The sequence below is a fragment of the Borostomias antarcticus genome (genome assembly GCF_949987555.1).
Source record: "Borostomias antarcticus genome assembly, chromosome: 9".
NCBI classification, from domain to species: domain Eukaryota; kingdom Metazoa; phylum Chordata; class Actinopteri; order Stomiiformes; family Stomiidae; genus Borostomias; species Borostomias antarcticus.
In genome coordinates, this window is record NC_140242.1 from 30,504,874 (window position 1) to 30,518,749 (window position 13,876).

The following is a 13,876-nucleotide window of genomic DNA, read 5'->3' on the forward strand; positions in this document are numbered from 1 at the left end:
TCCTACTCAGACAGGGCCGGAGTACTAGCTTCCCTTGCGGTCATTTTTCAGCGTTTTGGCCAATCACAAATTAGCAAGAAAAAAAGGCATTACATTGATTTAATATAAAAGAACCCGCCCTAAGGGAGGCTAGCCTCCCTTCCATAGATATCTATGGGTCCTCCAGCTGCATGTTATAGATGTCACTGTTGGAGCTTTAGAATTTCAATACTGGGTTTTTATCCATAGGGAAAACCTGCTTTATCCGCTGGCGGGTTCCTTGCACATCGAATGGCAAGTGGACCTCTGGCGGATTATTAGCGTCAGGGACAGCGGTCCACTAGTAATCTGAAATGCTCCCGCTATTGCTCCACCACCATTCCACCGGAAGTTTATTGTCTATATTGTAGGCCCATTGGCCCTAGGCTTATAGATTTCTATTGCTAAATTAACTTACTCTGAAAATTTTTGGGGTAACCCTTCCTTTCATAGTCCCCCAATTACTAAACATTTACCTGGTAAATACATGCAAAGTATAGCCTAATATATAATGGGCAATTACTGAGACACCTATACTCGATTGTGCCACTGCCTCTTGTGGTGGCACAATCAGTTTGACACAGTTAATTCATCTGCAAAACAGACTGATCATTTCCTTAAATTAAACAGACTGATCATTTCCTTAAATTAAACAGACTGATCATTTCCGTCAAGATAAAAAAAAACGTTTTGTTCCCATGGGATCTCTCCCGTCCGTCTGAAAAAACTAAACATTTACCTGGTAAAAACATGCAAAGTATAGCCGAATATATAATGGGTAATTACTGAGACACCTATACTGTAGGTATAATTTCAAAACAGGAGTATTTCAAATGTTCAATTACTGCACATACATTCAATAACACACATAGCACCACCAGGTAACCACATTTTTACAGCTTCTATAACATCCAGTGACAAAATGTCTCCCACACCAGGGCTTGAACCCCTGACCTTCGGCATGGGAGTCAGGCGCTTTATCCACTACTGAGGATCTGGAAAATAAGCGGTGTCCTAGTGTTTTTGTTTTAGTGTTCTGGGACCACTGCCTCTTGTGGTGGCAACAGAGAACTGCAGGTCAACAAGGGAAAGAGGGAAGGGAGGGATGGAGGGAGGGAGTGACAACCGGACATTTGCTATCTTTGGTGCGTGTCGCCGCGCCCAAAACCATAGCCTACTATTGCTGGGGGTACTGATGAGTCATGAGGATGTTGCTTGAGTTTCGATTCATGCTTTGAAAGCAGGAACACGAAACACAATTTAATTAGCGTAAGTAGTTATCATAGTTTCATTTCACCAGAAACAGGAAACACCAGTTTCACCAGAAACAGGAGTCAGCGCTTGGACGGACTAAGATGTACATTTGTGAATGTGGCAGTGCAAGTTACTTGATAAGTGTTCTTCGGATATGATCACACAGCCAAAGGTAAATCTTTTCAATTGTACTGTAGCCTAATTGTAGGGTCTCTGGTTTGTAGGGTGCTGTGAATAAAACATAACAAATAATGATTTTACATTTTAAAGAGTTTAAGGTTATTTTGCCTATTTCTAAATACAAAAGTAGCCGAATAGAAAAGTTATTTTGGTCTCATCTATAGAATACCAATTGGAAAGGATGAGTTCGAGAGCACAAAGACCTCGGTGAGTATCAAGCTGTTTATTAATGAATTATTGGTTGTATTACTAATACAAAAAATACCGTTCTAATACGCATATAATCTTCAGAATCCATCAAAACCTAACTATCCATGTAACAAAATATGTTGGCACTCAATCACAGACATCATTAGGACAATTTTACAAGTTTACGTGGCGTTGGTATGGATGTCCCTCGCAGTAGCGTGATTTGCATAGGGTGCGTTCGTTCTGCGAACCCACGGGCCCATAGAGGATATACTGCGGCGGGGAATAAAGGCAGGCGGGTTGAGTTCAACGATTGAAGTACATGAAAGCAGGGGGTATTCCAGAAAGAGGGTTTAATGAAAAATCCTGAGTTCGCTATTAAGCCTCAAATAAGGGAAAGCCTGTGTTTTCCGTTGCAATTCAGACTGTCTCCCCGTCTCTCCCTACCAGATGAGGAAGCGCATTACTTCCTGAAGTTTTAAATGCATGCACGTTTCACCGGGAGAGGATTTTAAGACTGCGATGGGATGTCCTATCATTCCCCGAGGATTATCTAATAACGTTACCGTTTTTCCGCAAACTCATGTAGGCTATCTAGCCTACTAAATAAACTTTTTCCGGCCTGAAATCGCTATTATTAGACTACACAATTCACATCGTGGCCGTGCTCTTACGTGAGAGCAAATTATGTGGGCTGCGTTTCTGCAAACGGGAGTTTTTTTATATACTAACATTGGCGATGCAGTAGCTACACATTGGGAAAGCTACTGTGTGTAGAGCCATAACTAAGGAAAGTGTCCCTTGCTCTGGACACAACCTCTGACCATGGAGGAGGAATTCCACAGAATAGCAAGTGACCAGTGGCGATTTTAGCATGGCATTTCTGGAGGGGCAGTTTTATATTATGTCACCATCACAAGAACTAAAGGTAGCCAATTAGTCTACGGTAGGTAGTCTACGGTAGGTAGCCTACATCAGAGCAGAGGCTACAACACACAAAGATAACGACACATTAACACACGCAGAGTAATTAGACCCATAAGAGAGCGCATGCCCGGTCCAGGGTTCTGAAAGTGACAAGTGACAAGTGTGCACCCATCAGACCTGGGCACTACGCATAACCTATTAGTACTCCACTTATATCACAGCCAAATAGTCTACTACAGTGAAGGCGCACTGTCCACATTAGTCCCCCTCACACATCGTCTCAAAAATGCACCGAAAAATGCCTGGGTTCAGTGAGTTCGCTGACTCGTCGTGACCACGCAAACCCATTTCACACTTCCCACAGAGTTTAATAAAGGTGATTAGCCTCCCCAGAACATACCGATTCTCCTCGGTCTGTTTGTTGTGTCAGGTTTATTATATTTATACATGCTATTTTCATTTTCACCACTGAATCACTATTTTGTATTAATTATAAAATAGATTTTTCCGAAACACAGTTGTAGGCTAAGATGCATCTTGCACAACAGCGCCACCTGGTGGGGCACTGCCCCACCTGCCCCTAATGTAAAATCGCCACTGCAAGTGACTATGTTGAAAGCATTCAGCTGAAGTTAATGACGATATTTTACATAATATTCTGGTACTGATGCTGCAACTTCATTGTGCCTACTGTACCTGTAGTCTAGTACTGTACCTGTAGTCTAGTACTGTAGTACTGTAATGAGTGATCAGGAAGTGGTTCCACAGCAGTAATGTGCAGGTCATCGGTGCAGGTAGCCTACATTGACTAGGCTACCGTCTGAACATTACAATCACTATTCATTCATATACTGTATACAATATAGCCTACCTGACCACTGATTGTAGGGTTTATTGGCTACTGTACTACATAGCCTACACGCACCTCTATACACAATTTCACGCACAGTGACGACGAGGACCTTCTTTATATCAGATCTATCTCACTATTCCCATAAGCGGTGCACAGGCAGAGCGCACTTTCAGTCGTCTTAAACTAATTAAAACATATCTGCTGTCTTCAATGAGTGAGAATCGTCTCTCAAATCTGGCAATGTGTTTTATTGAGAGAGGAATGACTGAGAGGGTGGACTTCAGCAATGTAGGCCTAATTGAGACATTTGCGAGGATGAAGAAAAGAATAACACAGATAGAAGAAGTTCAGATAGTCTGCACATTCCAAGAATAGTCTACTTTTAAATATTTTTGTCTTTTTTCATGTGTTAAACTTTTTTTTGAGTAGCCTACATTGGATTATTAGGCTTATAGCGTTTACCAAGTTGCCTCTGAGCCAAATGTAGTGAAAATACCGTATAGACTATTGAGCCTAGTGATTTGTCTTACATTAGTATGGCTGTATTATTTGTTATGGAGTTCTGGCACATACTAGGCCTACTGGTGACTACGTAACTGCAGCTGATGCCTGGAAGTGCTGTGTCATGTTTAGTCTGGTAGTGCTGTGTCATGTTTAGTCGGGAAGTGCTGTGTCATGTTTAGTCTGGAAGTGCTGTGTCATGTTTAGTCTGGAAGTGCTGTGTCATGTTTAGTCTGGTAGTGCTGTGTCATGTTTAGTCTGGAAGTGCTGTGTCATGTTTAGTCTGGTAGTGCTGTGTCATGTTTAGTCTGGAAGTGCTGTGTCATGTTTAGTCTGGAAGTGCTGTGTCATGTTTAGTCTGGAAGTGGTGGGTCATGTTTAGTCTGGAAGTGCTGTGTCATGTTTAGTCTGGAAGTGGTGGGTCATGTTTAGTCTGGAAGTGCTGTGTCATGTTTAGTCTGGAAGTGCTGTGTCATGTTTAGTCTGGAAGTGCTGTGTCATGTTTAGTCTGGAAGTGCTGTGTCGTGTTTAGTCTGGAAGTGTTGTGTCATGTTTAGTCTGGAAGTGCTGTGTCATGTTTAGTCTGGAAGTGGTGGGTCATGTTTAGTCTGGAAGTGCTGTGTCATGTTTAGTCTGGTCTCTTATAATAAAGAACACGTCTTTTGTTATCCCCGGTCCTCGTTCTTATGTAGAAATAAGTTTATATAGCTACAGTATATCACAGCTATATGTTTCAGCTGGTACAAATTAAGATACATTCAACAGGCTATTTTAATGAATATATTATTAGAAACATATTTTTGATTGACAGACAGGCTAGGGGCCCCTTTGAGGTGAAAAAAACCCATGGGAATAAAAGTGAATCTACGCCCCTGGTCCCTCGCGTTCATATAAAACCACGCACATGCATGCTCTGTCTCAAATAGCAGTGTCACGTGCTATAGGCACACGTGATGCACACACGCGCCCACACACACACACACACACACACACACACACACACACACACACACACACAGACACACACACACACATCAACCAACCCTTACCACCAAGATCTGCTAGGTTACACTCACAACACGTTGCTTATGTAGAGAGTATATTTTCCTATACGTATACTTTCCTATAGCTTCATGCCTCTTACAGCAACATCCATCAATCCACTGAGCTAGTTTGCATTCAACAGAAAGTATTGCCAGGCTATTGAGCCTCATCTGCTATTTAAGGTCAATTCAGTAATGTGTTACATTTTATTAAAGTAAGTTATCCTTAGGTGACATAGAACGGAATATGCCCATCAATTTTGTTATTCAGTCATTTTTAAGTACTATAAAACCCCTTTTTATATGCCCAATTTTGTCCTTCTCCAAACTCACCTCATTTTGTGGGTGTGTCAAAGAGGGCGTGTCAGTCAGAAATGACTTCCACACATTTGTTTGTAACCATAGTTACCTCGACACCAGGAAGTGTACAGGCATTTACAAAGTCCTTAATATAAGAAACGTAAGATGTCACACTACCTTTTAACCCCCAAACATTATAAAGATGCATGCTACATAACAGGCCGTATCCTCGAATTTGGATTATTTGGAAAAAGTACGATAAAGTTATAACGATGGTGCGTCTCCCCCACGACACCGAGGAAAAGCACCCTGCAGCCGGCCACGCAAGCTTGGAGGCTCGGGCTATTAGACTAACGGTATAGCTTTCAGCCAGCTACCAACAGTACACCTAGTTAGTCAAATAATTGCAACTGTGGGTCTTACCAGAAGACAGATCATTTGCGCTGTGAAACCGACATAAAATCTGCATTGTTCACCAGTCTAACGTCATTTATCTTAGTAGGTGTCCAACAAAGCTACTTGAACACTGAAACGTTACTGTTCTGGGAACATCTGTCAGTTGTGGTGATATAAAGGAATCAAGTGGAATACCACTGCAATAACAGATTATTAGTCAGATCAATTACATCATTATAGCTCATGGTATTAAGCTAACCCAATACGCTTTACAGAAAGGGAGATAGGATGTAGCCTACTTATCCTACGCCTAATTATGTGGGAGACTGCACGCGTAGCGCAGCGATTCAACATAATCGATGAGTTTGGAGAGATAGAGGGTCTTGCACCAAGACTCCGTGAGCGCACAGTGGACGAGGGGTAGCCGGAGACTAACAGGTCATGCAGTCAATAGATCTCGTTTTGAATGTTATTGTAATGCCCTCTGGTTATAATAGAATATCACTACTGGAGCTGTTTAATCCCAAAATGCGCAATGCTTCCTGCAGTTGGGTCGGATCGAGGTGCTGGATCAACATTATGTGGAGCAGATGCCACTGCAGTGATGATTAGGCTTACACAACTTTCAAAATGTTTTGCAGAATTACAATTCTTTTGTGTTGTAAATTACGAAAGGAAAATAATAACTTGACTTAATATCTTCACCTCCACCCACCCGGAAATGTAGTCATCATGTTATCACAATAGACTAAATGCGCAGCACAGCGCTGCAATACAAGGCGATTCAGTACACAGGTGTGTTTGATCAAGTGAAGATTTCATTGTAAGAAGTACTGTAGGCTATGTTTTCTAGAATAAATACATGACAAAAACTAAATGGGTAGCTACTGTACAGTACGTAGGCCTATGTTTTTATTCATCCATCCATCCATCTTCATCCGCTTATCCGGGGTTGGGTCGCGGAGGCAGCAGCTCCAGCAGGGGGCCCCAGACATCCCAGCTGTAGTAATCGTTGTATAAAAGCAATAAACCACTCGAGGCCGTGTGTTATAGTGATTTTATAACAGCTAGGGGGGTTTTAGGCACTCTGCTTCGCATCGTGCCTAACAACACCCCCTAGCTGTTATAAAATCACTATAACACACGGCCTCGAGTGGTTTATTGCTTAAATAAAACAGGGGGGTGTTGTAACATATTAGGTGACATTGGCTGCAACCTGCCCTCCAGGACCTGCACACCTCCAGAGCCCTGAAGCGCGGGACCTGGACCTCCCGAGTCCCAGTATTGGAAATGTAGAGTGATCGGTTACAAGAAAAGGGGACAAATTATAAAAGCGATTAGTAATAGCATCATTATTTTGCATATACAAAACAGCATAAATTACAACAATCGGCTATTTATCAAGTCTACATTATATCGAATGTAGTTTGAGCGAGTGATAATCGGGAGATTCTTGGGGAGACAAACTGACTTCTAACCAACATTGACTTCGTAAAGTTGCCTATTGGCCTATACAACACTCGCAACAGTTCTGGTAAGCTATCGCTTCGGAAACCTTACAGCACAGTTTGCACCTGATTAATTCGGTTTAATGCCAGGAAAGGGTACAGTATGGTGCACTGTGTTTCTGCCTTTGCACAGGAGGGCTAACGTTACCAAAAGCAAATGCATTGAGAGATAAACGTATGTACAAATTACTTCTAGTATACTACTAACTATTACTATCACCGAATGATATGTTTCTAGCAAACTACTGCATAGACATGCTTTAGAATTGCAGTTATCAAATCGTTTGTCAAGTTACAGAGCAAGTGTACAGAGCTACCAATAGCTAGCTAACTAGCTAACCACGTCAATAAGGTTAACCTAGCTAATTCAATTCAACATTATCCTTGTGTCATAAGATTACAATTAGCTCATAAAATGGTTACTGAAACAGTGAACATTTTAAATTATAGTTGCTAACTTATCTACAATCTATCATTGATGAGATGTAGAAATCAGTCACAAGGATGTGAACTTACCGATGGATGAAGAGGTTATGGCACAAAATTCCAATATCACATTTTCCTAGCTGGCGGGCATGGAGGCTGGTTCTTGAGACAGTTTGAGGCGAGGGGGGAGTGCCAATTTTGTAAGTCTGACATCAGACTTACAAGGGAGGTGAAAATGGCCGTTTAAAATCATTTAGTTCTCTAAAACTAAAAAATACACAAATTTAACACTACCAGGATGTACACACAATGCCTCCAAGTACAAATATCATGCAAAACCCCAGAAAATCCGATTTTGACTGGAGCACCTCTTTAAAGCAGCAGACCACATTTGGAAAATATAGTTTTGTTTGGAAACTAATTTGTCTCAAAAGTAAGTAAGGAGGTTTTGGTCAACATTATATTTAGGAGGAACTTCTTTTTATTTGGACTGACTGCATGGGCCTTCCATTGAGGATGACTGCATGGGCCTTCCATTGAGGATGGGCCGTTTTTCACCCCACAGGCACATCAGGATATCCCTCTGCTTTGTCAGTGAATTTAGTACTTTGAATTTGATCTTCCGCGCTCATATTCTTTTTCGCACACAAAACATTTGGTTTGTCAGGTTATGGGCAGGCAGTGAAATTTGTGCACAACTATAAAAATAACCTCTCAAGTACGACTCGGCCTACTACTGTACAAATTGTTCATAGTCTCATACTCCATTTACATTTCTTTCTAGTTCAGTACTACTAGTAACCTTCATCACTAACCTTACCTTCATCACAGCTATCAAATCCATGTGCTACTCTGCTGGTTAGTGGTTTTAGAAGTGGCCAGAACAGGACCAGATCTTGAGATTACAGTAAACACATTAAATTAACATTTCAATTAATCATTTGTAAGTCCCACCCAAAAATTTCACTCAGGTGAGTTTTCTGAAATTGAAAGGGGAAGGAATTAATTGGTAAAATGCCTCTTTAAGCTATAATGTTTCTAAATATATTTTTTTTTTCTTCTGCTCAGAAATAAATTTGGTGCAACAGCACCACCTTTCATTGACTACTTAAAGGATATCTTGCGAAGGTACCCAGATGGAGGGCAAATTCTGAAGGTGAGTTTGATTACCAACTGGTCTGGAAGTTATACACAGCTACTGTACACTATTTTTCTATGACTGTGATTTGTCCAAAAATGTATTTCTGAACACACAAACACCAAAGGGAAGTATTTTGTTAAGTATTTTACCAGAACGTGAAAAATACATGAGCATGTCTCTCCCTGTTATTGTAAATGTTTCAGGAAGTCACAGCATACAGTATGAACCGTGGGGCTCTCATTCTGATCTTCCTTAAAGAGTATACAACACACCATACTGTTCTGTGTTTGCTGTGGCATTAACAGGAACTGATCCAGAATGCAGAAGATGCTGGAGCCTCAAAAGTGATCTTCATTCATGATGAGAGAACATACGGGTGTCAGAGCCTTTGGAGTGATGATTTGGGAAAGTACCAAGGTGTGTTTAAAGTTTTAGAATAGACACTCTGGCGCCCTTGAACAACGGCTATAAGCAAACGCTATTAGCACAATGGTCACAGTATCCCGGAGTCAGTATATGGGTCAGTCATATGTTTGTAATAATTGAATGATTTGGCAAAGATTCCATTGGTCTTTCTCATACAGAGTGCAACGCATGTCTGTTATGTAGATATGCCTTGAACCTAAAGGCATATCTAAATAACAGACTTGTTGTACTGTGTATCATGGTAGTCAGTCTGATTATTTTGTCATGGAAAAGGGTGTGCCTCAAGGTTCTTCTGTGGGTCCCCTCCTTTTCTCCATCTTTATTAATGATCACCTGCAAATTAGTTCTGTCATGTCCATTTATTTGCTGATGACACTGTTATTTATACATCTAATTCTGATATATCACAAATTCAAAGTTAACTGCAATTTGATTTTAACGTAATTCAAAACTGGTTCTATAATAACAAACGTTTATTGAACAAAAATAAGTCATGTTGTATGCTGCTTGGTATTAAGTACAATCTCCCCTGTACGTGTAATAACCTGAATATTATTTCTTATGATGGGTCACCACTTGAGAAAGTGGATGTCTTGAAATATCTTGGGTGTATGGCTTGATTCGGAACTCTCATTTAGGCCACATATTGATTTTGTTATTTGAAAAAATATGTAAAAGATTGCAATCTGAGACTGCACACTATACCGTTCAATAAATTGTTACACTTTTCAAGTCAGAAAAATAATTTTATCTTAGCTAGTACGATACATTCTTGATTATGCAGATATTGTTTATCAGAACACCTCTGAATCTCATCTGCGTCCTCTAAAAATAGTGTACACACAGATTTGTTTTCAGGTGTCCCTACCGTACCCATCATTGCTTTATGTACGAATCGCTTAATTCTAGAAAGCATTTAAATTGTTACAATTTATTTATTTATATATTTTTTATGTATTTACTATCCTTCTTATCTAAAGCAATACCTAGTTTCATGCAGATCTTCATACTGACTTAGACATGCTCAGTACCCCTCTTTTTTTGTTCCCTAAATTTCAAAAGAAGTTGCGTGCATGCCTTTAACTTTAAAGTCCTATCTGACTGGAATAGACTGCCTAACTCTTTCCAATCCATTTTTTCACTGCACATTTTTAGGACATAATTTTTTGCTCATCCTAAAACTTGTTCTTGTTTCTGAGTGTTTAATTTTTTCATAAATAGTTTGTGGAATATGGATGGGTTTGGGGTTGCGAGTGTGTGGGTGCCATTCTTGTATGTTTCTATGTGTTTCTGTCATTACATCTGTCAGCTACAGTAATAGCTTTTGACATATTTTTTATATTTTTCAATGCTTTGATGTAATAATTCATATTTGTTTCAACTACATAACGACTTAATAATTCAAAGGATGGGTATTCGGACACGGCCATGGACAAGAGGCCGCAATAATATAGAAATATGAACTATAGGCGCAACACAGTCGCTACTGCCAAAGGCAGTAGGCTAGATCATTGGGCTATGCCTATTATGGCGTGTAAAGCAATTGTAGCCTATATCAATATATCTTATTCTTTCAGCTGCAACCCCTATGGCTGGACGCCGAAATGTGAATGCGCCCCGTCCGGCGCCATTACATGGATATACTTGGCTCGCGCTGGATTTTAAATTTCTTCTACAGGCCTCCGAATTACACCAAAGTTAACTCGGGGAGTCAAACGTCCTATAATATGCAGTAAATAAGGTCCAGGTTGTCGAAAAAGAGCCTTCTCCTTTAATATGCAATGGCCATCAACATTTCGTCACATGGTCTCGAGACATAGCCCATCGCCGCTAACACACTCAATTTATCCATAGGTGCATAGACAAAATCCCTCAAAATCACCATAAACTCTCGTTTTCAAAGACAGGAAACTCACTGAGTGGTTACTGGTGTCCGTTGATGTTCTGGAAAAAAAATCAAAGCACAAAGTATGATTCCAATCGGGTTACAAGAGGGTTTAATGAGCTCTAAGTTGGCTCGTGCTACACCCTTCCACTGAGTCTCACTGAGTTCCGGTGTAGTAGTTTTTGGGTAATCCTAATAGCAGGTGTACGGACGGACAAGCGGACGGACGCACGCCACCCAAAACATTACCTCTTGCCCTGCGTTGTTGCTGGGGCAGAGGTAACAACCAAGATGAAAAGTGTCCATCTTTGCACTCAAATCCTGTCTGCATTCTTGGTGATCCATTTACAAATCAAAGGCAAACTGAGGATTTTCTATTTAAAGTGCATCTTTTCACTGGATGCTCCTTTGGTGCCTACTGTAGGATGGACAGCTGTCAGCCAAACTGTGAAACACGAGAGAAGGATAACAGTCCAGTTCAGCCCATTGGAGAGATGCTTACCTCGTGCATTTTCTCATCAATTGTTTCCTAAACATTAGACCATCTAGAGTTTATACTGACAATGCATGCGTAATCATGAGACAACATTTCCCCACTTGAGAATTCTGGCTATTCTTAAAAAAAATCTGAAATTCTAGTTCCCATTGTCTCATTGTTTATGAAACTTGAGAATCTGTGGGTCCAAGAATGCAGAATTGGCTTTCTGTCACTCAATTGTTGTATAATCTAATCAAAGTTATATTTTTGACCAGGTCCTGCTCTTTATGCCTTCAACAATGCCATGTTCAGTGAAGAAGACTGGCAAGGCATTCAGGCAACAGGCAGGAGTGTCAAGCGCAATGACCCAAACAAGGTTGGGAGGTTCGGAATTGGATTCAACTCTGTTTACCACATAACAGGTTAGACCATGCATTACCAATACGTTATTATCCATAGTATATGATAATGTAATGTTAATTGTTTTTATTTCATTTTAACAGTACTTAATTAACCTTAAGTCATATTTAATTTCTAGATGTTCCATGTATATTCAGTTCCAAGTACCTTGGGATACTGAACCCCCAAGAGAAGCTATTTGGAGAGCGAGGCGGAGGCATTCGGTGGTCTCTAGATGACAACGAAGACCAAGACAAATTATTGAATGTGCATGATCAGTTCCAACCCATTCAAGAAATAGTCAAACTACTCACAGGCAAGAGTTGGGAGAATGTTGTCATGGAAGATCAGCAATTCGAAGGCACACTCTTCAGATTCCCCCTTCGCCATGAGGCCTCTGAGATTTCAGATAATCTGTACAACTCTGAAAAGGTTGTTCAGCTGTTTGACAGCTTCATAACTGATGCAGACATATGCCCTCTGTTCCTAAGAAATGTGTCCTCACTCTCCTTGATGCATATCAGCACAAATGGGTCTGTCAATATGAGGCTGAAAGTGGAGTCCTCTAGCCTGACAGCTGATCTAGTTTTGGAGTCTGGAGAAGAGTCAAGCATTGAAAGTTCCTCATTCTTTAAAGTTATAACTTCTACCTCCAAAGACCAAGAGGAGACAAAGAAGACCAGATGGCTTGTGTCAACCTGTTGCATGAGAGAAGGAAATGTACCAGAGCTGGATACACTAGCAAAGAAGCTGTGCTTTCGCCCTCAAGTTGATTTAGCGTTCCAATGTGGACAGGAGATAGCCCCAACTGATGGTAGACTGAGCTGCTTTCTGCCCCTCCCAAATAATGAATCCAACAAGACTGGGCTCCCTGTTCATGTCAATGCATGCTTTGGCCTCACAGACAACAGAAGACACATCAAGTGGCAAGAGGAAGATCAGAAGTATGACGAAGCTGCCTTGTGGAATGAGTTGTTGGTAAAAGATGTGCTCCCTCTTGCATATCTTTCAATCATTAAGGATGGCATCAACTTATTCAGAGGCTCAGAGTTTGAGACTGCCTCCTCTGTATATGATCTTTGGCCAGACATCACTCAGACAGAACACAAAGACAAATGGCACACAGTTGCTAAAGATGCTCTAAAACATCTATTTGGAGAGAATATTCCAGTCTTCTCCCTAGCTGAAAATCAAAGGCAGTTTGTCTCTCCCTCAGAGGCTGTGTGCCCATCCAACAATTCCATCGCATCTGAAATAATGGCTGCTGTGGCAAGAACTTTGATCGCCTTTGGTGAGAAGCTTGTCACCTTTCCAGATCACGTGTCAAGGGCTGTCAAGTGGGCTTTTCCAGAAACTGATGCACTCAAATGGGTAACTCCAGCTTTTGTGAGGGGTGTCCTCCAAAGAAATGTTGAGTTAAACTTAAACATACCAAAAGAGTACAAACTCTCTCTACTGGAATACATCTTGAGTGATGGGGATTACCATGACCTCCGAGGTCTCCAGCTGCTTCCACTCAGTGATGGAACTTTCACATCATTCACAGACAAAGGGGAGGACTTTATCTTGATTGACAACGACTCATTTCCCAGGCAAGTCCTTCATATTTGTTTGTGTAACATTCAGACTAAATATTTGCGATCCGTTATTTATCTCTAATATGCGTTTACAAGTATATTTTTTCTACACAGGGCTCTGCTGCCAGGATGTAAATCCCGATTTCTTCCTCGAGATCTGAGCACCACCAGTGTTGACCATCTCAGGAAAATGGCTGCAACAAGTAAGAATTGCATTGCATATAAATGTACAATAAGTAAAGGTGTTAGACGTCATGTGGATTGTCTTATCCCGTGCCTGCATATCTTTTACTCCAGGCTATGATTTTCTTTTTTTTTCTTCTTTTTTTTCAGATTCATTCAATGTACTCAACCTGGATGCAAAAATTGTGGCTT

At 40.8% G+C, this 13,876-nt stretch overlaps 1 protein-coding gene across 1 annotated transcript; it reads left to right on the top strand.

The window, feature by feature from the left end:
• Positions 1 to 1,633: 1,633 nt before the first annotated feature.
• On the top strand, positions 1,634 to 13,805 carry LOC311312987 (sacsin-like; the record flags this gene model as incomplete). Its single annotated transcript, XM_084442994.1, has 6 exons — positions 1,634 to 1,659; positions 8,664 to 8,751; positions 9,042 to 9,153; positions 11,801 to 11,947; positions 12,064 to 13,516; positions 13,799 to 13,805. 6 exons carry the CDS (start codon positions 1,634 to 1,636, stop codon positions 13,803 to 13,805), a joined length of 1,833 nt encoding a protein of 610 aa, XP_084299120.1.
• Positions 13,806 to 13,876: the final 71 nt, after the last annotated feature.